Source organism: Nicrophorus vespilloides, unplaced genomic scaffold (genome assembly GCF_001412225.1).
Source record: "Nicrophorus vespilloides isolate i.1.1-1 unplaced genomic scaffold, Nicve_v1.0, whole genome shotgun sequence".
NCBI classification, from domain to species: domain Eukaryota; kingdom Metazoa; phylum Arthropoda; class Insecta; order Coleoptera; family Silphidae; genus Nicrophorus; species Nicrophorus vespilloides.
Window position 1 is genome coordinate 25,774 of NW_017099951.1, and position 23,504 is coordinate 49,277.

The window sequence follows — 23,504 nt, forward strand, 5'->3', positions numbered from 1 at the left end:
GGAATAGGTCAGTGCTGCCTACACAACGAAATTTGGATTAAACAGCTGATTGTCAAAACTTTATAATATATTGATCCAAAAAGAAAATACAAATGCAAGTACATCATCGTATGGTCATATGGTTACAAAAATATTGCTCAATGTATATAATAAGTTCATATCACGATTCATCCATCCATCACAAATGATATGCAGATATGTGTACTTTGGGTCACATACAACGATTCCTTTCGTAATTACTATCAGAGACAAAAATAAAATATTTAATTACGTATACATACATAATAGAATAATAACATATTATAGTATATTTCTTTGTTGACATTTTTTCTTTTTTTCTCTTAGTTAATTAGAAAAGGGTAGGCGTAGAACGGACGCCTCCCTTCAAATTTGCAGGGCACTCTTGATTTCATTGAATAATAACATTTTTTATATCCATATTAATAATAATAGTAATAATTATAATAATAATATATACGCATATATTTAGTGTTTTTTTTCTCTCTTTTCTTTTCTCCAAGAAACATAAACTGAATTCCGAAGGTAACCAAAAAATAATAGTAATATTAAGCATTAATTAAAATTAAATTAAGATAAAATTTTCTTAAAAACACGTTTGGTGCTTGCTTTTATACTCTTTCTCTCTCTCTCTCCAATTTTTGATCTCCGGTGTTCCGTGTCGTCTGTGATTTGTGAGATTATTGTGTGGTAAAAATAGTTCAAATACTTTTCCATATAAATCCAAATCGTCGCTTAAACAATCGGGATGAAAAAGAAGTAGAAGAAAAATAATAATAGTAATAGTTGTTGTTGTTGTAGTAGATGATAATAGTGAAAAAAAAGAAAATCACGAATTTTACGCGTCGAGATCGTTCACGAACAGCACCTCCCGGTTCTTCAGTCCGGCCTGCTCGATGGTGAGAACCACGTTGTTTTCGGACTTGCATCGCAGCACCCTCTTGGGGAAATTGGTGGTGATCTCGAAGCTGTCCGGGGCGCTCGGGTGACTGAACACAAAGTAGAAAATCGCCTGCGAAATTGAATTTCTCATCATTACTCTTGTCATTATTATGGGAATTGGATAATCAACTGACCTCCAAGGAATGTGTCTTAAGGAACCTGCGACACAGACGTGTCCCGCACGGCAGTTTGATGACCACAAGGACGGAATTCGGATTGTCGTCGGTCGGCTCATCGGGCACTTTACTAACCGATTCCACCTTCTCCTTGGCTATCCGCTCCTTCCTTTCGATCTCCTCCAATCGTTCCTGCAACAACAACAACAAAAAGAGGTCGTTCAAATCAAATCAAATATAGAATTGAAATATACTACTTACCCTTTCGATCTCTTTAATTTGCTGCTCCTCCGCCATCCGCTCCTCCTCTTTCCTACGTTCCTTCTCCTGGTCCGCCTTCAATGATTCAAGGAAAGCCTCGTCCTGCGATGCCCTCAACGACCTGTTCATACTCTGCTCCACTCTGTCCGCCCTCGCCGACACCAGATTGACCTCGTACTCCCTGATCACCTTGGACAATCTGTTCTGGAAAGTATCGGCGTCGCAGAAGCCGACCATCCGTCCCACTATGGTCATGCGAGCCTCCTTCAGCACGACGACCAACATGTACGGATAGTACATCGGTCGGAACAGCTGCATAAGCTTGTAGCCATCGCCGCTCTTCACGGAGCAACCCCAGAAGAAACAGTTCTGGTTGATGTAATTGATGACCTGAGGATCGGCCAGCGTCGTTCTGCAGAACTTCACCGTATCCTCGGATTCCTCGTTGTGCAAGTAGATCAGCAGGAATTTCAATTCGCGCTTAGCATCATTCATCACCTGCGAGTATGTGCCCTGGTAGAAGACGGGATGCGAAGGCGTGTACTTCTCATCGTAAGTCTGTATGAAATTCATGACGTCCTGCAGGGGATTTGTTATGGCTTCAAACGCAAAAATTAATATACAAAACTCAAGCATTCCAATGGATGTCACTCACGTGGTCTATCGTTTCCAAATAGTCTAACAGCCGTGTTTATAATGCTGAACAAACTGTTGTAGCAGAAACTGACAAACAGTCTGATTATATTCCTCACGAAACCTCTGAAGCCACTGGCTGAACCGTCCGCCGGTGGACTGTAGTAGACATGTTGGGCAGTGTGGTCGGTCATCAATGCTGGTGGTCTCGCCTCCGAGGCGTACACAGATGGTCTTCCCTCTCTGATGTTCAGCTGCTCCTGTACAGCTACCTCCAGGTTCCACTGGTGCCTCTGCAGCACGTCCCTGCAGACGGCCGTGTCCTCGATACCTGTGAGATCTTGAAACTGCAGCACCTTCTCCGTTTGCCCCTCGTAATCACCAAGGTACGCCATCGAAACTCGTGCTCTTCGCGAACAACCGAAAAATAACAGTTCAGTCTACGACGATGCCGGAAATGTGAGATTTTTGCATGCACGACGCCCAATCAAGCACACATAACTATACTGATTTTCGAACGACGAGCCAGCCAGCAACACTTTCGATTTCGATACAATTGTTACTCGTCCGCCAGTCGTCGCCTTATTATTATTATTCTCGACCGCTTTTCTTCTTCTTGTCTCTGAGGGAATTGTAAATGTCATCGCTTTTCATTGTTTTTCCAAAAAAAGTCAGTGCAGCCAACACAAGTAACCATCACAACAAGTACAATCACAATCATCTTGACTGAACATCCGTTAATAATTGCAATCTTTAGCACACATTTCGTACAACAAATATAAAATGCAATAGATAAATCAAATAATTTGCTTTCTTCATGTAACTTAAGGCAGAAAACAAAGTTTGAATTGACAATAAAATTTGAATTTCGATGCAACCAACATTTTAAAATTTTATCATCTTTAGCACCCTCTTCCATCAAAAGTTTTAATTACATTTGTAAAGTAATTACAATGGGATTAAAGTTTAACGAATAACAACATAATTAATATGATTGTATGATAACATTTATTATTATCGAATTATAAATAGTTTTCTGCAGATCAAGTAAATTTAAGTGATTTACTTGTGAAACTTAATAAAAAAATGCCAAATACACAAACACTAAACATAAGTAATAGAGTAAAAGTGGTTAAAAGTAATCTTATATACAAACAACGATGGGTAAAGACTCTCATATTCATGAGAGGGGGGAAATAGTAAATACACCTTTTGGTGTATTTTTTTTACTTCTGATGTTTTTGTACTGAAAACGTTCTATGTAACACAACGAGTATTATATAATAATTGTAATTAAGGAAGGGTGTACAGACAGAGTGAGAGGACAAACATTTATATCATTGACTTTTATGTTGACTATACAATGATGCGAAAGAAACAGCGAGAGAGAGAGAGAGAGATGTCGTCTTACGTACGTATCGCTGAGAGAGAGAGAGAAAAAGAGGTAGACTAAAAGGAATAAATAATATAATAGAATAATAATAATATAATGTAGTAATAATAATAATGATAATATTTATAATCTTCAAGACGGGACAAATAATAATAATACTAATAATATTGTGTTAAAACAGAAACGATCACAATTAGCTTTGCAACAACATTCAGACTGAGATAAAGATTGGATTTGATTTGGGCGAAATAAATATTGAAATTGATGGGAGCATCTGGATTGGAGGCAAACGTAGTTTCAATCATTTCTTGACGCCCACTCAACCCTCCTCTTTCTTGCCGCCATCGCCACCGCTGCTGCTGCTGTTTTTGCTTATTCTTGCAGCGTTTACTGTATTTAGAACGTTGGGGTCTGTGCGATCGGTTGCTGCTTCTCGAGGGCACTGATGAGCACTTGGTGGAATCTGTCCAGAGCGGTGTTCAGACTTAACTTGAGGCCTTTGCTGATGGGCAAAAGTGGAAAGTCCAGCTTCATGGACTCCGGTGAGGTATTGTTGATGAGCGCCTTCAGTCTGACGCACAGGCGATCCCCGCAATTCGAAAAGTGATAGAGGACCTCGTGCCTGAAGACCTGCGGCGGCGACAGCAGTAATTCCGTCATCGACTGCACCAGTTTCAGGATGACGAGCTCGTTGTATGTCCGCGAGTTCTCGTATCCCTGCTGCGATTCGCTCTGCTTCTCGTAGCCGGCCTCGTTGTAATACGGCTCCGCCACCAAGATCAAACCCTGTATGCTGACGATGAGTTGAAGCAGCGTGCTGTTCGGACCCCACACCTCGGTACCGCGACCCAGCCACGTACCCAGCAGCGAGACGCACACCCTGCCCTCCACGTACAGATTCGGATTGAGACGCTCAGAGCTGTAACTGATGTAGCTGACCAGCGGCGGAGATCTGGGATAGTCGGCGCTCAGCTGCATGTCGAATAGGAAGAGACCGTCCTCGTAGGGTGTTTTGTCGGGTCCTCGGATCATGACCGAGAGCAGATCCATGCGATTCGCATACGATCTCACCCAAACACCAGGTGGCAGCGATTCCCTCAGCAGATTGCTCTCTGTTCGCACCGCCCTGAAGAACTGCATCTTATCGGTGGGCTCGTTCTTCGAATTGAAATATCTGTGATTGGTGGGCGCATCGTCGAGCACGCTGTAGCTCTCGCTAACGAAGTTGCTGCCGGTCGGCTTCGCCAACGAGCCGAATTTCGGTGGCGTCAGCGTTAAGCTGGTGAACGAGTCATCGGGCGTAGTCGGCACGCTCAGCATTGGAGACACCGTCGGCTCGGACGCTTTCGTCATCACCGTTAATGCCTGCGTTCCGTCCATCCTCGCCACGATCTCTGCGTATGCCAGATCCATTCGTGCCTTGATCATCGACAGCACCTCCACGCAGAGGTTATCCGATGTGATGTTGATCTTCTCGGATTCGGGAGTCGGCGCCAGCGACGGCTCTGCAAAATCAAATCACCCGTTATAATCAATCACTTGCAAACAAAAAGTTGCCCACCTCCACCCTCCTTGTTGCTGCTGCCATCCTTCGAGCTCTCAATTTGCGCGTTGATCTTATGCTCCAACCGCAACACCTTGTTGATGTTCTCCCGTTCCGCCACCTTCATCTTCAACGAAGTGCTGTTGTCTGATACGCATCTACCGAAGATCTCGACGCCGTGCTGCCTCGCTCTGTCCTTCACTTGCTGCAATAACGTCTGAAGCACATACGTCTGAATGTAAAATCACTTATAATCACCACATATTCATACCTGGTAGTGTTTGCTTTTGTTGTTAAAGAACGAAGTGCCTAGGAGCTTATCCAAGTAGCTGGAGTTATCGTAGACGATGAGCAGATCCCTCAAGTACTATAAATAGAAAGAGGGACCTGTGAATTTAGATGGCAACAAGTAAATATTTTAATTGTAACTTGCAGTGAAATTTTCGTAAACGGTGTGCTGCTGGAAGGCTTCCCGAAGATAGACTATCCGGCTTCGAACAAAATCGAGACGCGCTGCCATATTCTGCAGAATCGGTTCACTGTTCATGTCACCGGTTATCGACTCGATGCTCTCCGTCTCCCAGGACATCTGACCGCTTTCATTCTCATCGTCGTCGTCGTCATCGAGAAGATCGTGCGTGTCCGGCAGCAGCACCAACTCCTGCGGCGTGTATTTCCCCTCATCACCGGACAACCATTTAACAACTATGTAACCCTGCCGCAATGAACATGTAATGCTCGTAAACTTGAAACGCAAACGAACCTCTGATCTTACGAATTCTCACTCACCTGCGGACAACTGTCGTGAACCATCCCCAATTTAGCGTTGATGTTATTGCTGGAGTAGACGAATATGCCCGGCCTGAACGCAAATTTTGGATGCTTCGTTATATCGTAGACGCTCATCTCGTCGGTGTGAAGGTATTTTTGCTCCTTCTCTTGCTCGTTGTATTCGAACCACTTGATCATTGCGGTCCGCTCTAGGTAGTCGACCTTCTGCACGACGCCGTACTGACCGGAAAACTCGTCCTCGTTTTGGATCACCCATTCGCCGGGAAAGAACTCGTGATCGTCCAATGAGATCGAATAGTAGAGCTGAGTACTGGAAAGGTCCTTCTCCTCGGTTCCATCCTGCCACACGATGGTCACCTGCGAGTCGTAGCACGTCACCTCGACGGGCACGTTTAGGATACGCTCCAAAGTCACTTTCTTCATACCGCAGCGCTTCTTCTTGAATACCACCAGCATTCGCTGCTTGTCGTCGGCGATGCTGGACTCGTTGTCCGTGGACCACTCCGCCTCGTCGCTGGCCTCATCGTCTGCGGCCTCCGTATCCTCCTCCACGTCGTCCGCACCCATAACGTAGATTTCATCGTCCGTATTCAGAAGAGAATTCGAATTATATCGACTTCTCCTGCAACATCAAACATCGCACGAGTTTCCACGAGAACATTCTCGGATTGACTTTTGTTCACTCACTTTTTCTTCGTGCTTCCCGTATTTGCGGTGCCTTTCGTGAGATGCGGCATCAACACCTTGGAGCGTTTCTGCAGCCACTGTTTCTTTGTGATCATCGTATCACCTGGAGACAACTTCAGAAGTCGCCTCTCGCAAAGCTCCAGAGACCGTTCCTCCATGCTCTCCATCAGCTGCAATCTGTTACATAAAAATGATGATCATGACGACGAAGATAAACGTGAAAGGAAACATATGTACTTTGGAATTTCCTCGGCTTTAACATCGGCAATAGACATGTGGAGTTTGGACTCTTCGGCGGAGGTCGCGTCCGGTCTATGCCATGCTACATCCACGTTCACGATTTCCACGTTCTTCACGGTGAATTTCTGTCGCATGTGCAGATTACGCCGTATCGTTTTCGACTTCTTGATCCAAGTCGGCTCTTCCAAATTCCAAGGTACCAAAGACTATAATTAAATAAGAGTAATTCATTTGAAAAATCAAAATAGAGCAAATAGTTGTAATCTTACGACATCTTGGCCGACGTAGTATTCTCCTACGAAGGAAGAGCCTCTCCGTCCGAGCCAGTATTCTTCGATGTCGTGATTAATACTGTTCAGTATTTCCACGACGGAGCCACACTTGGACGTCAGTGTCACCTTCTGATCGAAATTCTTGAGAGAGTAGATAGGCCAATCAGATTTAAACAAATTATTAAAGTAACCAATGGGATTATATTCGTTGCACGATGTTGGCAACGAAATTACTAAGATTTGAATTGTCAAAACAAATATTTTAAAATTCAAAAGTCATATATTGTTTTTTTTTTGTTTGTTTCTTTGAATTCGACAGAAAGAAGGAGAAGAAGGAAAAAAAATGTATCGAAAAAGAGGAAAAGGAGAGACTCACCATAATCCTGCCGAATTTATTGTTGAGGCAAACAGCGGAACCATAATTGAACTTGAGCATGTTCTCCAATCGGTCCTGGCTCACGTTCTCGATGACCTTGTCCGTGCCCAATATCTGCACGGTGGCCACCTGCTTCGAGGACCTGCAGTAACCGCGCTGAGTCTCTTTACCATCCTCGAGTCTGCGGACGATATCACCGGGTAGGATGAATCTGCTCAGCAGATGAACGTTGTCCTGCTTCCAGACGTGCTCGGAATGATTGTGCGGCCAGTACACGCGGATCTGTCCCTTCTCGAGCGCCCCAAGACTGTCCTCCGATCCGGACGACTCGTAACTATCCACGACCACCCCGAAGACGATGCCCTTCTTCTTGTCGTAGCTGAACACGATATCGTTTCCGTAGAATTCCTTCACCTCTTTCGCGCCGATCAGCTGTCGCGCCTCTGACATTGTCTCCGTGATCGTCGCCACCGCCGCCGCCGTCGTCTCCTCCGCCGTTGCTGCTGCTGCTGTTGCACCGCTGTTCGCACTCATCGCGACGCCAACGTAAATTGAAACCACCACTGCGAGATTTTGCGCCTCTCAAACAAATCAAATGCCAAACGCCATTATTTTATATATTTTTTTTGTTCCACGACCTGCCAATCGGCGAGTGCGTGTCTATCGCTTCCTTTTTTTTGTGTGTGTTTTGTTTTCTACGTGCGTATTGAAATTCACACACACAAAAAAAAACAAAAGAGGAGTTAACACCGAAAACCCGCACGAAGAACGTTCTTCCTCTCCGTTCTTCAGGTGTCGTTAATCGCGGTGCTGATGAATCCTGGGCACGACGCACACACCATCATTCCCCTGAAATCATTACAAAGTTTATCGATTAGAAAAATACATAACGCGCGCCACTCCAGCACAGCGACATCTCTACTATATATTTTTGAAACAGTTGAATGTATCGTTGGTTGCCTGCAAAATAGCGTACTTCAAACGAATCCACCCACAGACAAATACTTTTCAATCTAAATTCGGGACGGGTCTTATTAAATAATTTCTGCACTGCGCGTATTCTAGGTTCCGAAGACATTTCAAAATATATTTTCGTTTTAAAGTATCCGTTTCGCTTCAATTATTATCAATCAGTCCATTTTGTTTCCGGTGATCAACCAATCAATATCAATTACATCATAAGCACATCAATCAAATAATCAATTAAACCCTAAATTAATAACATAATAGTAGTAGTAGTAGTTGTAAAATGCCTAATTCAATTTGAATTTTTAAAAAATAACAAATCTAGACAACCAATAATATATGTATGTATAATATATGTACAAACAACGCGATTCTATGTAACAGTTTTAAAAATTATAAGTAAAAATCTAGACGGAGGATTCATCGTTCTTCTCTGTATCTATACATAGATATATATGAGTGTATGTGTGCTATTATTATTATTTGCATTCATCTCCGTATTCATCATTACTTTTGTGTTTCCTTTTGGCAGCTTAATCCTTCTCTGAGCCTCGCTTCGGTAACCACCCATCGTCTATTACAATATCATCATCTCTGGATCCTCGATGTACTCTTTAAATGCCTGCAGCCACTTCGCTCCTGCGGCACCGTCGATGACTCGGTGATCGCAGCACAGGGTAACGTTCATCACTTTCACCTCTCTGAAACTGCAAAAGCAAACCGACAATTTCAGCATCGTACTAGATCATATCATAATTACCCTTTCTCTGACTTATCGTCGATCACCAATTTGGAGTTGACGCTGCTCGCTGCCAAGATGGCACTCTGCGGCGGGTTGATGATCGCTGCGAATTGATCGACGCCGAACATACCCAAGTTCGATACGGAAATGGTACCACCTTGGAACTCTTGAGGCAACAGTTTACCCTCCCTCGCTTTGTTAGCCAACTTCTTCATGTCAGCTCCGATATCGGCGACTCCCTTGTTATTCGCTTCGAAGACTATCGGCGTAATCAGACCTGTCTCGGTGGAGACGGCGACACTGATATCGACGTTCTTGTACCTAGAAAATAAACTCTGACCCGGTTATTATCGATCGCCGGACTTTTGTCGATACGATCGCATACTTTCTGATAAATGTATCGTGCCACGCGGAATTCGCGTCAGGAACTTTCTTGGAAGCCATCGCCGTCGCCTTGATAACAAAATCGTTGATGCTAACTTTGCCGCCGGTCTTCTCAAGTTTCTCGTTGAACTTCTTCCTCAGCGACATGACTTTGTCCACTTGCACCTCGACCGTTAAATAGTAATGGGGTATCGTCGTCTTGGATTGCAACAACCTCTTAGCTATCACAGCTACAAATACATACATTATTATAGCTAAAGAATGAATTTACATGTGCAAAACACGTACAACGCATATTAGTAACTGCAATATCCGTATAGGCAGCAGCTGGAGAACCGCCCATCGAAACAGGGGGCGGAGTCGAGCTTGGCGTTGGTGCACCAATTGGAGCGGCGGACGCAGCCAAACGTTCTAAATCAGAAGACGTTATTGAGTCAAACAATCCAGTTCCCTTTCCTACAATAAGTTGTTATACGTGAGTAATATTAATTACGTTATTAATGCATCCATCTGTGTACCTTGTAATCTAATGTTTTGTTTTTCGGCCAACCTTTTTGCCATTGGACTAGCGTAAACTCTGCCGGTGGTGACTGGGGGTGGAGGAGGTGAGGGTACAGATGGGGCGGGCATAGGAGGAGCCGGTGTCGGCGAACTAGCTGTGGGCGGAGGAGCGGATTCACTTTTTGCAGCAGCTGCAGCCTTTCCATCGTCTTTGTAATCTTTGAATGCAGCCAAATCGGATTCGTTCTCAACGATGATGCAGACCAATTTGCCGATCGGCACGCCCTTTGTACCGGCAGGAACCAATATCTTCGCCAGGTAACCTTCCTCGGGCGTCTCAAATGCCATGGTAGCCTTATCCGTCTCGATCTCTGCCAGCAGATCACCCTCGTTCAACTTGTCGCCTTCCTTCTTTTCCCAACTGATCAATGTACCCTCCTCCATGGTAGGACTGAGTGCTGGCAATGTGACCCTGGTGTGAGACGGCAGCGAACTGCAGTGCCTCATCTGACCAAATCCCAGCCATGGTTCGGATTTCAACTTTTGTGACAAAACAAATGAAACATTCCTAAAAACAAAAGACAATTAACCAGAAGAAGCCAACTAATAATTTAAATATTGTATGTAATCAATTGATTGAAGACTCTCTCTCACACACACACGCACACTATATATATTTTTTTTATTATTATTTCCGAAGGTCAAGCACATAACCTTAAAGTGCAACAGTCATTTTAAATATAAATAAACAGTAGAACAGAGGAAGCTTACTTGTGATTTGGGATGGGAGCCCTTTTCGGGCATTCTATTGCTATTGTTCTGGTTGCGTTCAAGCGCACAGAAGACCTTCTGATTATCGTCCGGAACATCGTTTTTCCTTTCTTCCAACCTCGACCTCTTTAAATCTGCTTCCTCCTTTCGTGACTTCCACCAAATTCACATGAATCGGACCTGCGGATGCACCACTTCACGTCGCTATCAGCAGATGCAAGGGGACGTTCAAATATTCAGCCACCTAAATTTGTAGGTCATTTAGGAGACTTTCACGCGATCATCCGTCACCGTGACACAACATATGACGCAGTTGATGCCCACTTGGTTGCATAACAAACTGCAATATTTATATATGTAATTGGAATCTGGAGTAAAATTTATATTTGGAAATGAATGTAAACGACTCGCGACGAACATATCCGCAGATTCTACTGCACCGATTAAAGATAAATTCATTGTGCGCAGTGCTTTTTATTGTTGTTAGGTTTAATTAATTAAATAAATTGGTATTATTGTCGATGTTTTTTGTTTTTCGAAAGTATTTGAACATCTGACCAATTGGAACTCAGTAAAACATTGTTTCTTTTTTATTGCACTTAACAATTACTTTTGTTCAGTACAAGAACGTTGTTTTCTTCGAACTGAACGAGTTAGAAAGATCGAATATTGTAAGTAAATCAAATTAAGTTCACTTTTGTTGCAAAGTTTCGTTGGTTTTCCAATTCGAATGATAGAACTGATGATAGATGGGTTGCCCACCTGTGGCTCGAGCTGGCCAGCTGACCGCAGACCGAACCTTTGACAACTGTCGCGAATTGGATTCCAAATCGAAAACAAACCTGGTGAAGATGTGTCGGAGAGGTTTCGTCAAATTAAAATGAGCGCATTCCTAGTGACCGTGGTAGTCATCGCCGTGATCTACTGCACCATATCATGGTACAGTATAATTATATATGCACTTAAGTGCAATAGAAATTACATAAATTACTAACTTAAAGGGTGTTACCAAAAATTATCGCCTGGACGTTCGAGAGGAAGTACAACGTGGATCTTCGGATCGGCCGCATCGGCCTTCCCTATTTCAAACTTTGCGACGTGAATCTCTGCAAGAACGGATTCACCATTGTAAGTAGGCTTACCCAGTGTTGTCAATGGTTACGGCATTTGTTTATTTACTTGTTGTGTAGCACATAGAGGAGATCAGCATCAACAGCAGCTTCTTCAACTCAGAAGTGACGAAGCTTGTAACACTTGTTGTCAAGGATGTTCGTATCAATAAGGATGTGGGAACTCATCAGCAGGAGCAGATTGTTCCAGTGGCACAGAGTAGGGGCAATCCGATGGATTTTAGGAACAAGAAAATTCCGCGATTCATCACAACCTTTGCTCAGGTAAATTCTCATTTTTCATTCTTTTCCTCATGTCTAAGTAAACATATATATATTTTGCAGTTTATGGCAATTCATGTGTACAACATATCTGCAAATCTGCTTCATTCCGAGAGCCCTGGATGGTTGCTGCATGCAACAGCCAGTGAATTGCATCTGGATGGGAGCATCGTGCAGAATTCCAGGACGTTATTGGTGAACGTCAATATGTCTGAGGCCTCTGCCAGAGTGTTGAGGCACTCTGACAACAAGAAGAGTAACTATGAGACTTGTTTGGGTGAGCTGAGCTTCGCCATCAGTTTGGAGGCGACGCTCGTCGCGCAAGGACCTCTTTCGTTTGAAGTAATCCTTGAAAAATGTTTAGTTTGCATAGAATAATCTTCTTTTTTCAGAAATTAAGTATCATCATGTCTCAAACGAGCGCCATGATCAGCGACGATTTCTATACGCTCTTCCAGAGGAAGCAGAGCAAAGAGTGCAGTCCTCGCGTTACCCACGTTTCCGATTGCAACGATAACGATTTGATGCTGAGGCTGGCTCCTGTCGTCCCGAAAGTAACAACACGCACGTTATTTATTTTTTTTTTGACCAACAATGATTGTTTTTAGAGTTTTCTGATCAGGATCCAAGAAACGAAGCTGCGTGGAATGCGCGAGAACAGTCGCACGGAATTTCGATCGTCCCTCAAGAGCTTACAGATCAACTTCAGGTTCAACAGCGTATCCCAAGTGGGCGATCTCCATCTGCCCAATCTGTTCTTTTCCTTCAAGCTGGACACGCTGCATCTGCACAACAATCGCAAGCAGCTGCTTTACATGTCACAGTTCAAATTGGACGCTAAGGTTTGTCATAAGTAATTGCGAGTGTACAAGAATACATACTGATATTTAATTGGTTTTGCCAGTTCGACTCGAACGTGGTGGATCTGTATATCTGCATGAACACGCTCCGCCTGACGTACGATCATAAGAGCATCCACAAGTGGATTTCCATGAATTTCCTGCAGAACAAAGGGACGTCGATGGTTGCGGAAGTCTCGGAGGAACAGGTTATGGTGGTTGCTGCCGCTGGAGGACGGTCCGTGCTGGAACGACTGGCCTCCATATACGCAGTGAATGGATGCGCGGAATTCATCGGAATTTCTTTCACCATCAAACTCAACAGCGGATACAACTCCGTGGTCGGCTTCAATCTAGTAAAGTTGATTTTGAATCAGTTCAAGGATAAGCGCGGTAATTCCCAATTACTAATACATCTATCCCCTATTGATCAATTCAATATGTGTTTGCAGCTAGTTCATACAGCAAGTACTTGCCTAGGTTGCTGCTAGGCAATAGGCATTGGCAGATGGAGGTGCTCATGGAGTGTTTGTGGTGGAGCTTCAACGACGAGTGGACGCGGGGTTCCATCAAGTCACACATTTGGGACACCCCTCTCTACCTCGACATGGCACTAATCAAATTTGGAACTCACGACAAGAACGAAACTAAGATCGAGAGTCTGTTGGATACATTGCAGTTGGAGTGGTCCAAATATCTAGTTTCCTACATGATCATGGTGATACAGTGAGTTTACGGAAATTTTCGTTAGAATTGCGCAATTGCAAAAGTGACACCCTCAACCATCTTTTTTAGATGTCTGAAACAGTATCGAATCAATCCGGGAGCGACGAAGAAGCGTGTCCAAAGATCAGAGGAACACAATCTTAAAAATTTGAATGTAAAATTGACCCTGCACAATTTCAACGGGTTCCTCTTAACTCAAACGAAAGGTATTGGAACGGATATAGGAAGGTCTTCAGATGTTTATTGTGTTAGTTTAATTTCGCAGAATATTTGGTCGTAAGATTGGACGAGATCTCATTGGAAAAGAGACGCAAATGCTCCAAGGTGCATTTAAACAATTTCAAGGTGTTGAGCGTCCTGAAAAGAAATACGTTCTACAATTGCGTCCGATGCGATGAAATACCCACCTACAAGGTGTTTGTTAAGTCGGCAATCATCGAAGATGATGTCGCTATCAGTGTGCAACTGCTGGAACGGATCGTGGTTTACTGGTCAACTCCGATCCATCTGAAACTGCTCTTCCTGTTTAGAGACATAAAGGAATTCTCGCTCGTCCTCGTCGAGAGTTTCGGCTCAAGGATCGCAACCACCCAACAAAAGCAACAACACGAGATGCCTTCAAAAGAGAAGAGGACATTCAGCGTGAACATCTGCGGACTTCTTTCATTTCACATACACATTTCCCAGAGGCACAACGCCAAAATTGAATTACGTAAGGAATTAGTGAAATTTCATTTAACAACTATTAATTATTATTATTATTTTTTAGAAAATTTGTTATTGGTAAAGGCCCCAATGGAAATGGCTTTAACGAACACGGGTACGGTTATTTCCATCGACGATGCCGAAGTCTTTACACTGCAGGGCATACAGGTGCGGCCTATCAACGCCGACGAAGATATAGTGAGCGAGCGCATGGAAAACGAAAGCTTCGAGCTGCCGTGGAATCGGACCTGGGGTGTCAACATTGATTCGTTTAAGGCAATTTTCCCGTACGATCTAAACTTCTCCGACGCGATCCAGAACGAGTTCGTTTCCATCTTCAAGTGGCTGAAAATCGTGCACGGCAAGCAGAAAGTTCCCTTCACCAAAGACAGTCCCCTTCCCGGAGATTTGCTGATCAATGTAATGTATATATCATTTAGCATCGAATATATTTATTAATGTTACATAATTGTTGTTCAGGTCAAAGAGTTTTTGTTTGAGTTATCGGACGATCCGTTCGAGGTAAAACTCCGTGATAATTTCGAATTGCTGGAGGATGAATACAACGAGAGTTTGAAGCGCAAGAAGAAATTGGCAGATAAAGTGGATGAACTCACTAAGAAACATCTCCATTTGCCAGCGGGGAAAGTCGAAGAGTTGTATGCAAACCTGAAGCAAAAGAACGCAGAGATTTACATTCAGAGATCGAAACAGCTTCTCCTCACATCACCACCTCGCACCCGTCTCTTTGCTTGGAGCATGACCAACGTTGAAATTATGGTAAAAAAAACTGATATAGTTGATATGTACACTATATGTAATATTACCACAGGTGTTGGCAGATCCATCGATCCACGGTACAGAGAACGTAGTCAATGCGATGCAGAGGATAGACCCAGAAAGTCCGTGGCCTGAGGAAGGAATCGAGTTCTCAATACTCTGGTGCAGGGCCGTATCCATGAGATGCGAGGAATGGAAGTTTCAGTTGCGCGACTTTCTACAACCGCTCATGCTCATCAGACATTGGTACATCTGCGGACAATTGGTTGGAGCAGAACAAAGCGCACCCAGACGAGGTAAATTCTGTTTAATATTATACTTTATTCGTTATATCAGTTTATATCAATATTCATGTGGAATGCTAAAAAATATTTCAAATATCAATTTTATCCAAAAAATGGAATGTTCTCGCTGATGGTGTCCGTAATATCCGTGAAGGTTTGCATGGTATCAAGAACCAAGGAAATGAGACCGTCTAACAATTCGGAGGGATCAGGCATCGCTCCTCTCTTTTCCTGCAAACGTCGTGTATACATTTGAGAAATAAATCCGCGAAGTAATGTAATGTAAAATGCCTTACGCGATTGCAAATAGGTTGACAGTGGCAAAACGTGAAGATCGTGGCCGTGGCAGACCAAATTACAGCAAACACTAGCAAGTTCCTCATGGTTTCAGTGGTGGTTATTCTTTTATATTATTACTGGTTGATATTTGCTGTGTTTGCGCCTCTATATGTATATCGACATTTACAGATGGTTATCGCCTTACGACCTCGACGTGTGTATATCTACCGTCGAGGTAGAAAAATATGATAGAATCTAATAATTTACGTTTAATGTGGATGCTGTTATTGTTTGCTCATTAATTTACTTCCTCTCTCGTGTTTATGTCAGCGAAACGTGATGTTGTTGTCGAACTGGATGATCAATTCGAAACGCCGACCATCGAACGCTCTCTGCTGCCCTTGAAATTCTACCACGACTTTAACTGCGAGATTGAATCGTTCAGTTACGCCTTTGGCCCTTGCTGGGAGCCAGTGATCGCACAATGCAATTTAAGTAAGTGGATTTTAGAGTTTTAAACGGATGAAGATACGATTTGGGCTTACAATTTCAGGTTTCGAAAACATTTCGGCACCTTCTAGAGACCCGTCGCCTCCGCTTCCCTTTTGGGATAAAATGAGAATGCTTTTTCACGGCCGTCTGACGATGGAGGTGCAACAGCTCACGGTACTTCTGCACGCTTCGCTGGATCCTTACAACACAACCGAAGAAATGGAATTAACTTGGAGTCACGTTATCATGGATTGGACAAATGGTATTATTATCCATTATTATGGTAAATTGGTTTTACCTATTTATTTTTTTTCAGCAAAGTTTGTCTTCAAAGGTGATTTCGGTATATTCGTAAGAACAGCCTCAAAGTACGACGACTGCCATCTGATGCAACTGCCCAACATAAAGTTGATCGTGAACATCCAGTGGGTGTGTCTCGGGGATCCGAACGATCATCACAACGTTATCCAATGCGCGCCCGATAAAATACCCGAGTATTCGAGCAACCAAGTGCACGATTCCTTCCGGGCTTTCCGCTCTCAGAACGTGAATCTTAGCCTCACGCTCGAAACGAGACCGGTCCAGGTACCCAGCAACGTAGAGAGTCCCATGCTCTCCTTGTACGGGTCCACGTTGAGATGGTTCGAGAACTTGAAGCTTATCCTGTCGGGGGTCACGAGGCCGACGCGACGCGGTCGCATCTTCAACAACATTCGTCCCAGAAAGATCCAATTGAGTAGACACTACAAAAAGATCCATCTCTTGATTGGTCTGCACAAGTTCCAGGTGTGCTACTGGATGTCGTTCGCCATGCAAAGAGGTTGCGAACTTCTCGGAGGCAGAGTGAGCTCCAGCTCGGAACATATCCTCTCCCTGAATCCGATCGACGACGGCTTGAAGCACAGACCCAAAGCGGAATGGTCTATAATGTACATGAACTCTGAACTAAATGATTCCGAGATCTGGCTAAAGAGCGCCCTCACCGAATGCGACACCGAACCGATGACATTACGACAGCCGGTCGAAAAGTGCTACTGCCTTAGCGTTGCTAAGGTCTCTTATGGCAGGGAAACAGTATTACCCAATAGGGAACTAGGCGATCGCAACAAGGACACGCCCACGCATCGTCTGGTCGTATACGATTTGAAAGGCGCCTGGACGAAGAGCAACAGGAATGTGGCGTTGGCCTTATTCGACACCTTCATGAAGAATAAGGTAAGGCTTTTTCATCATGGTGGTGTTGAATCATGATCGCTATATTTTTTGTTATGAACAGCAAATGAAAAAGAATTTATCCACGGAGGCATTGAAAGGGTTCCGGAAGGAAGCGAATACGACGCCCCTGAAGAGGAGGAACACGGAAGGACCTGGTACGCCTCCAAATGCATCCACAATCCAATCTCTGCAAACGCAATCTGTCGTTCAGGAGGCTCCATCCCCTCTCACCAGGATCCAGTCGGGGCATGCGGCGAACATGTTGCAACAGTTGATCGCCGAAGCTGAAAACAAGGCTGTGGTCTTTAGCGATGATTTATCATCTGCCACAAGACAGCAGCACTTGCAAGGACTGCAGGCCTGCCAGGAGGATGACGTGCAGCACAAAAATTGGAACAGTAATACCAAACAAAACAAATGAATGCAAACATATAATTCATGAATCTATTCATTTTCAGTTACTCTGGTAAATGCTCAAATGCTACTGAAAGGTTGCGAGACGAAAGGTTACGTGATTCTGAGTGCGGCCAAAGCGGAAATACTGCAAAGGATTCATAGACCCGTATGGAAGGAAAGAACTTTGGTATCGAAGACCACCTGGGTAGGGACGTTAGAATGTCTACAATATTACGCTACGGTCAGCGCCGGAGAGAACGACACGATCAATGGTAACAAGCTGGATGACTTATTTATTTTTTTATATATGTATTCCATTTCAGACAATATTATGTGGTTAACTGTCGATAATATCCAAGAGAAAGAATCTTCAACAAATTTCCCTGATGTGTTGGCGCCTCACATGGTTGGAAGCGGAGTGTCCGTTGGGGCTGTGGTCAGCGACACCGTAGGTGCTCCGAATGTCGGCGATGATGGACCCATTCAAGTAAATATTACTCGAGTTGTGGAGCGCCGTCTAAACATTGTACAAATGATCGAATATGTTACAGTTGCAAAGGATTGTGTCGCGCTGCAAATGCGAGTTCTTCTACGCCGGTTACGGCGACATCAGCGTCGATCCTGGCGCTGTAGGTGAAGTACCGCCACCTCCGCAAGAAGACGTGGGGCTCTGGGATCGTCGACAGACTGCCGTTAATGCCTTCACGTTGATGCACCACGATCTAGATGTGTGCACAAATTCGCTCCAGTACGCTATGCTCCTCGACGTCGTCAATAATCTACTTCTCTATGTCGATTCGCAGCGCAAGGAAGCGTTGGAGAAGTTGGCCAGGATGCGCTTTCAGCTGCAACTGCAAAGCGCCGAGGATCAACGAAAACCAATACAAAATCTGCAAACGAAAGTTAGATCTTTGCTCAGCAGACTGCGCAGGCTAGAGAAGGAGACGTATCTATTGCATAAGGCCCGGGTGGAAGATGCGGGCAGCTCCGATCTGGTCACTGAAATTGAGAAGCTAGAAAATTCGGTGATTATATACATGCACATATACTATTGTTCTTGAAACTAATGATACGCTTTCTCTTATTTCTGAAAGGTGCACGAGTGCAAAACTGAATTAAACACTCAAGCAGAGAAACTAGATATGATGCTGTCGTGCTACAAAGAGTCTCAGCTTTTGGCGACGAATCGATTGGCGACCACCCGAAACGATAAACCTCTGAGCATTGTGAGAGCGAACGAGATTTGCTTCAAACACGCACAGTGGCGTCTGACGGAAGCAGACGGACAAATCGGTATCGCCGATCTGGTGCTCAGCAATTTCCTGTAAAATGTCGATTAATTCCTAGTGATTATTATTATTAATTATAATTTTGAAGGTATACGAAGAATTCCAAAAGCGATGATTCCGTAGAGCATCTCCTGGAATTGGGATACGTTCGTATGACCAATCTCCTTCCCAATCAAATATACAAAGAGGTCCTTCTGCCCACCGAGATTAAAGGCAACATGCCGGTCGAGCACAAGGTGACATCCGACTGAAATATCGCTTCATTTCTTCAAGTTATTAACATCTATTTCAGAGGGTTGTCAGGGTGTTCTGCAGGGAAAAACCGCCGGTCGGAGGTATATCGGTTAAAGAGCATTTCGAGATCAACGTCGTTCCGTTGACCATCGGCTTGACGAAGAAGTTCTACAACATGATGTTGAAATTCTGTTTTCCCGAACGCGACCCGGATAACATCGAGGGAGATCAGAGAGCCGGCGACGAGATCGAAGAGGCGGCGGTTGCACCGCGCGGCAAGAAAAATCGAGGATCGGGTAAACGTAATCGTGATTCCAGCTTTTACGTGCACATAGACGACGTGGAGAAGATGAAAGAACGAGCCGAAAAGAACAAACTGTTCATATACATAAAGATACCCGAGGTGCCGGTGCGTCTCAGCTACAAGGGCACTAAAGAGAAGAACCTCGAGGATATCCGCGACTTTTCGCTGGTCATTCCGACCTTGGAGTACCACAATGTTACGTGGACGTGGCTCGATCTGCTCATGGCTATCCGTTCTGACAGCAGGAAAGTTATTTTATCGCAGGTCTGTACGCTAATATAATTGATTCCAAGACATTTATCACCACCACTTACTTATCTATATGGTATTGCAGGCGATCAAACAGAAGTTGCAGCTGAAAAGAAACATTGGTTCCTCTGATGAAAGTTCCTCCCCTCAGGAAGAAGATAAAGCGCGTATGCTTTTCGGTGCTTCCCATGTAATATATGACCAATTTGCAACCGTATATATAAATGTACTGTAATCGTTTGTTGGTTTTTCAGGCATCTTCAGATAGTAAGAGCATCAAGAAAGGTGTATTTAAATTCGGAAAATGACACAGGTTCAAGTGAGCTTTTCACATCCCCACACCACCGCCTATTTTTCTACTGATTTTTTACTCGCGAATCTGCCTGCCTACCCAACACCCATTCTTTCACAAAGCTGTATTTATGTAAGTATATACTATATATATATATATACTGAATATTTTTTAGATTGATTGTTTGTGGTCGATTGAAGAATGTTGTTGTACTTTTAATGAAAACTATTTATTATGTGGTATCAATATTATATGTAACTAGTAAGATGATTAGGTTATTTGTAAGGCCACTGCTGCGCCTGCCTGTGTCCCACATACTTTTCCTTGTACTTCAAACCAGTGACCAGAGTTGAGCTCTTTGGGAAAGTGGTCTTCCCATCAAACGTTTCTAAAACAAAGAAACAAATTAAACCATACAGTTTCATTCATTCATTCACTATTATATCAACGTTACCTGGATTGTATCGAACGTAGTCGTGCTGTATATGTAAATTGGCGGGTAACTCCACATCCTTGAATTTATCCAGCGGCGTTTTCGTACTGATTGGCGTCAAGTAAAACTGCTTAACATCGTCGACGGATTCTATGGTGTGCAGAAGGGAGTTCGGTACACCGTGCTGGAACTCTCCAAAGCAGGCGTTGAGGAACTCGAATTTTGCGTTCAAATCGGTGAGACGTCCGTCGCTCGTACCGAGGACAGTCTTCGCGATTGCAGAGAGCCTATCGTTGACGTCAGCCGGTGGAGAGTAGTCCTTTTGCGACCTCAGGAAACTATTGAATCATAATTAATTGATGAATTATTAATTTCTACATAAATTGAAAATAGCGCGCGCGCTCCTTATTTGTTTGCTGTGACAGCTGTCAAATGTTGTTTAATAACCTACAATTATTGACGTTTATCGGTACGGTGGCGCCGCGGCGCGTTTGAAATTGAGATGCGTTTGAAATTGAGGGAGAGAGAGGATAGATAGAAAGCAAAGAGCGGAGAATGTCAGTTTAGCACACGGGGTTCTAGATCGAGTACACACCCTTTGGATGCCAGAGATTGCGCCGTCCATTCGAATCTCGGTGGTACCCGTCTGTCGATGCCCTTCTTCTTCTCAGCCTTTGTCGCGTAACCGTTGAACAATACCACCGCAACCTGCAAAGAAACGATTATTAGATAATATATCGAGACATTTAGCGAACAACATTCGTTCCATTCAAAACTAGTAGCAGCCGCACATGGTTTACACACAACGTAAACAAGTTTCGAATAAGTGCGGGAAACACTGTTGCTGTGCGTCGATTGGTCGATTCCAATTTGTTTGAATAGTTGGTTGCTAACCACCAAAACTACTCGCGCATGAAAAGCTAAGGGAAATCATCATTTTCTATCAACATTTCCCCATCATCATCATCATCAGAAGAAAAGTGATCCCTAAATTATACCGTCTAACATTTCCGCACAGTCCCAATTCGTTTCATCGAATCCCGCTCGATCGCCGACGCAGCCAGCCACTTCGATGTTCGCGTAAGTCTAATATGAATCTCGCCCAACCCATCCGTACGCTTAACTCTACCCGTTCGCATCCTGTATTCGGTTTATATTTACTTGGTTGTTCAGCAGTTGACGTCCTTTGGATGTCCCATGCCTGACGATCGCCGCCATTCTTGCTCACATGTACACATATGTGAAAAGCGGCGTTGCCAACTTTTCTCATCGTCTCAGTCAATGAAAACGAATTTGACGTTTGCGGCGACAGACAGACAGAGACCGCGAACATTTGAAAATTCAAATCTCGCAAGAGAGAAAGTCGCGCATCGCCGTACCATAAACAATATTATTAATTAATAATATTCCTCTCTTACATCGTTTCTATTTTATTACAACCTGCTTCTTTTTTTCTTTTTCAACCTACTCTTAATTAATGCTTGCTGCTTCGCATTTCCAATCAATTGACGCAGAAATTTTCTAATCTACAACGAAATGAGTTTAAGTTTGCGAATTTATTTATATTTGATCAAAGAAAGCTTCGAATTGAAACAATAAAACTGCAACAAGATATAAAGACATATAAAGTCGTCGTCGTCGTTGTTGTATATATTGAAATGTGAAACTGTTAGTTGCGTTTCCGTTTTGTGTCACGTACATACTTCAGGTCAAAACGTTTTCTCATCGAGAGACAATTTTCCTTAAAGTTAAACAGTTAATATAATTTATTTATATATATATATATATATTAAATGTGTCTAATCTTGCAGATAAGTACGGCATCGTGTAGAATGTTTAATATTCATCATCACTAATTGTTGTTATCTGTCAGGATTGTCGAACAAAAACAATAACTATTGTCATCGTAGATAACTTGACTATTTTTGCATAGAAACAATTTACATGCATTATCAATATTGATCAATTGTCATTTGTTATAAATAAACATCTGCAATTAATCTATTGTTTTTTACTTTTCTTTTCTTTGATACAAATTGGATTTATAGTAAATACGGAATGTCATAGGCAAAATATATTGGGTCCTCTCACCCTGTATACGCATCTAATTAGAATCGCGTTGTGTCAATATTTGTGGTTTCACTTGAATTCCAATAAGTTCCTATTATTCTCTGTTTGCGTAACAATTTTCGAGCGTGCAAGTGTTTCCTTTTCGTGGATCACCAACGTTTGAAAAGTAAATCAAATACTCTGCAAGTCTCTGCTTGTTGAGAGATGTGTTTCCTTTTCTGGATTGTGTGTGTGTGTGTGTATTATAGTTGAAGTAATAATATTTTGAAAAAGTGCGTAATATGTTACAGATGTGGCAACAGAGGCGGGACGTATGTCGTCCGTTCTAGGAGGATCTAGGGGAGCGGTGGAATCGACGAAGGTGGCGGCGGCGGCGGCAGCGATCGTGGAGGAGGCGGTGAAAAGGTACGTCCGTTCTCGTTCGTGCGTATCGAACGGAGGAAGAGAGCGATAGTCGTGCGTCGTCGTAGCCGGGTTCGTGCGACGTTCGGGGGAATGCCTCGGCTTTCTACCGTTTGGAAGCGCTGGATCTAGTCAGTGTAGAACCCGCAGCACTGTCGTCGCTTGTGTGTTGTTTCACGTCCGCCATTTTGCAGTCGCCGCGACACATACATACACACACACACACGTATACACAAAACAACACACACACACTCACACATGTATACATACGTACACGCGCGCAAGAAAGAAGAAGTGCAGCAGCAGAAAAGGTGTAGAGAAGAAAGGAAAGACGAAGGAGCAGCAGCAGTAATTGACGACGTAGACAACGACGGAGGTGAAAGAGGCAGGAACAGAAGAAGAGAGTTGTAGTACGTCGCTGCATTCGGTCGGATATTGTAAGCGGACTTACGGCAGTCGAGCAGCGCGCATACATACGTTCACACAC

The 23,504-nt window shown here is 43.6% G+C and overlaps 5 protein-coding genes across 6 annotated transcripts; 1 reads left to right on the forward strand and 4 right to left on the reverse strand.

The window, feature by feature from the left end:
* Window positions 1–88: 88 nt before the first annotated feature.
* On the reverse strand, window positions 89–2,635 carry LOC108566280 (FAS-associated factor 2). The gene is made up of 4 exons (XM_017926088.1): window positions 1,993–2,635; window positions 1,338–1,936; window positions 1,095–1,268; window positions 89–1,030 (listed from the first exon to the last, which is right to left on the reverse strand). The coding sequence occupies exons 1-4, from the start codon at window positions 2,363–2,365 to the stop codon at window positions 857–859; spliced, it is 1,320 nt and encodes a 439-aa protein (XP_017781577.1). The 5' UTR covers window positions 2,366–2,635; the 3' UTR covers window positions 89–856.
* Window positions 2,636–3,460: 825 nt separating this feature from the next.
* On the reverse strand, window positions 3,461–8,124 carry LOC108566284 ((E3-independent) E2 ubiquitin-conjugating enzyme). The gene is made up of 9 exons (XM_017926092.1): window positions 7,274–8,124; window positions 6,895–7,038; window positions 6,623–6,831; window positions 6,386–6,562; window positions 5,696–6,320; window positions 5,340–5,621; window positions 5,178–5,273; window positions 4,925–5,123; window positions 3,461–4,868 (listed from the first exon to the last, which is right to left on the reverse strand). The coding sequence occupies exons 1-9, from the start codon at window positions 7,805–7,807 to the stop codon at window positions 3,760–3,762; spliced, it is 3,375 nt and encodes a 1,124-aa protein (XP_017781581.1). The 5' UTR covers window positions 7,808–8,124; the 3' UTR covers window positions 3,461–3,759.
* A 425-nt stretch (window positions 8,125–8,549) lies between these two features.
* LOC108566285 (dihydrolipoyllysine-residue acetyltransferase component of pyruvate dehydrogenase complex, mitochondrial) lies at window positions 8,550–10,949 on the reverse strand. Its single transcript, XM_017926093.1, has 6 exons — window positions 10,638–10,949; window positions 9,884–10,434; window positions 9,654–9,821; window positions 9,367–9,595; window positions 9,000–9,302; window positions 8,550–8,946 (listed from the first exon to the last, which is right to left on the reverse strand). The coding sequence occupies exons 1-6, from the start codon at window positions 10,733–10,735 to the stop codon at window positions 8,817–8,819; spliced, it is 1,479 nt and encodes a 492-aa protein (XP_017781582.1). The 5' UTR covers window positions 10,736–10,949; the 3' UTR covers window positions 8,550–8,816.
* Window positions 10,950–11,408: 459 nt separating this feature from the next.
* Window positions 11,409–20,377, forward strand: LOC108566281 (protein KIAA0100). The gene is made up of 25 exons (XM_017926089.1): window positions 11,409–11,576; window positions 11,639–11,765; window positions 11,828–12,031; window positions 12,092–12,370; window positions 12,421–12,582; window positions 12,637–12,870; window positions 12,933–13,260; window positions 13,320–13,593; window positions 13,663–13,799; window positions 13,859–14,305; window positions 14,363–14,718; window positions 14,779–15,078; window positions 15,131–15,374; window positions 15,972–16,136; window positions 16,195–16,395; window positions 16,450–17,348; window positions 17,410–17,746; window positions 17,807–18,016; window positions 18,068–18,231; window positions 18,296–18,769; window positions 18,839–19,068; window positions 19,122–19,269; window positions 19,326–19,835; window positions 19,906–20,010; window positions 20,075–20,377. The coding sequence occupies exons 1-25, from the start codon at window positions 11,518–11,520 to the stop codon at window positions 20,126–20,128; spliced, it is 6,648 nt and encodes a 2,215-aa protein (XP_017781578.1). The 5' UTR covers window positions 11,409–11,517; the 3' UTR covers window positions 20,129–20,377.
* LOC108566286 (39S ribosomal protein L50, mitochondrial) lies at window positions 20,323–23,464 on the reverse strand. 2 transcript variants are annotated; one of them, XM_017926095.1, is made up of 4 exons: window positions 23,292–23,464; window positions 21,141–21,253; window positions 20,567–20,883; window positions 20,323–20,500 (listed from the first exon to the last, which is right to left on the reverse strand). In XM_017926095.1, exons 1-4 carry the CDS (start codon window positions 23,439–23,441, stop codon window positions 20,388–20,390), a joined length of 693 nt encoding a protein of 230 aa, XP_017781584.1. In that variant the 5' UTR covers window positions 23,442–23,464; the 3' UTR covers window positions 20,323–20,387. The 2 variants fall into 2 exon arrangements, with proteins under 2 accessions (XP_017781584.1, XP_017781585.1); XM_017926096.1 differs by lacking the exon at window positions 23,292–23,464 and adding an exon at window positions 21,707–21,800.
* Between the last annotated feature and the right edge of the window lie 40 nt (window positions 23,465–23,504).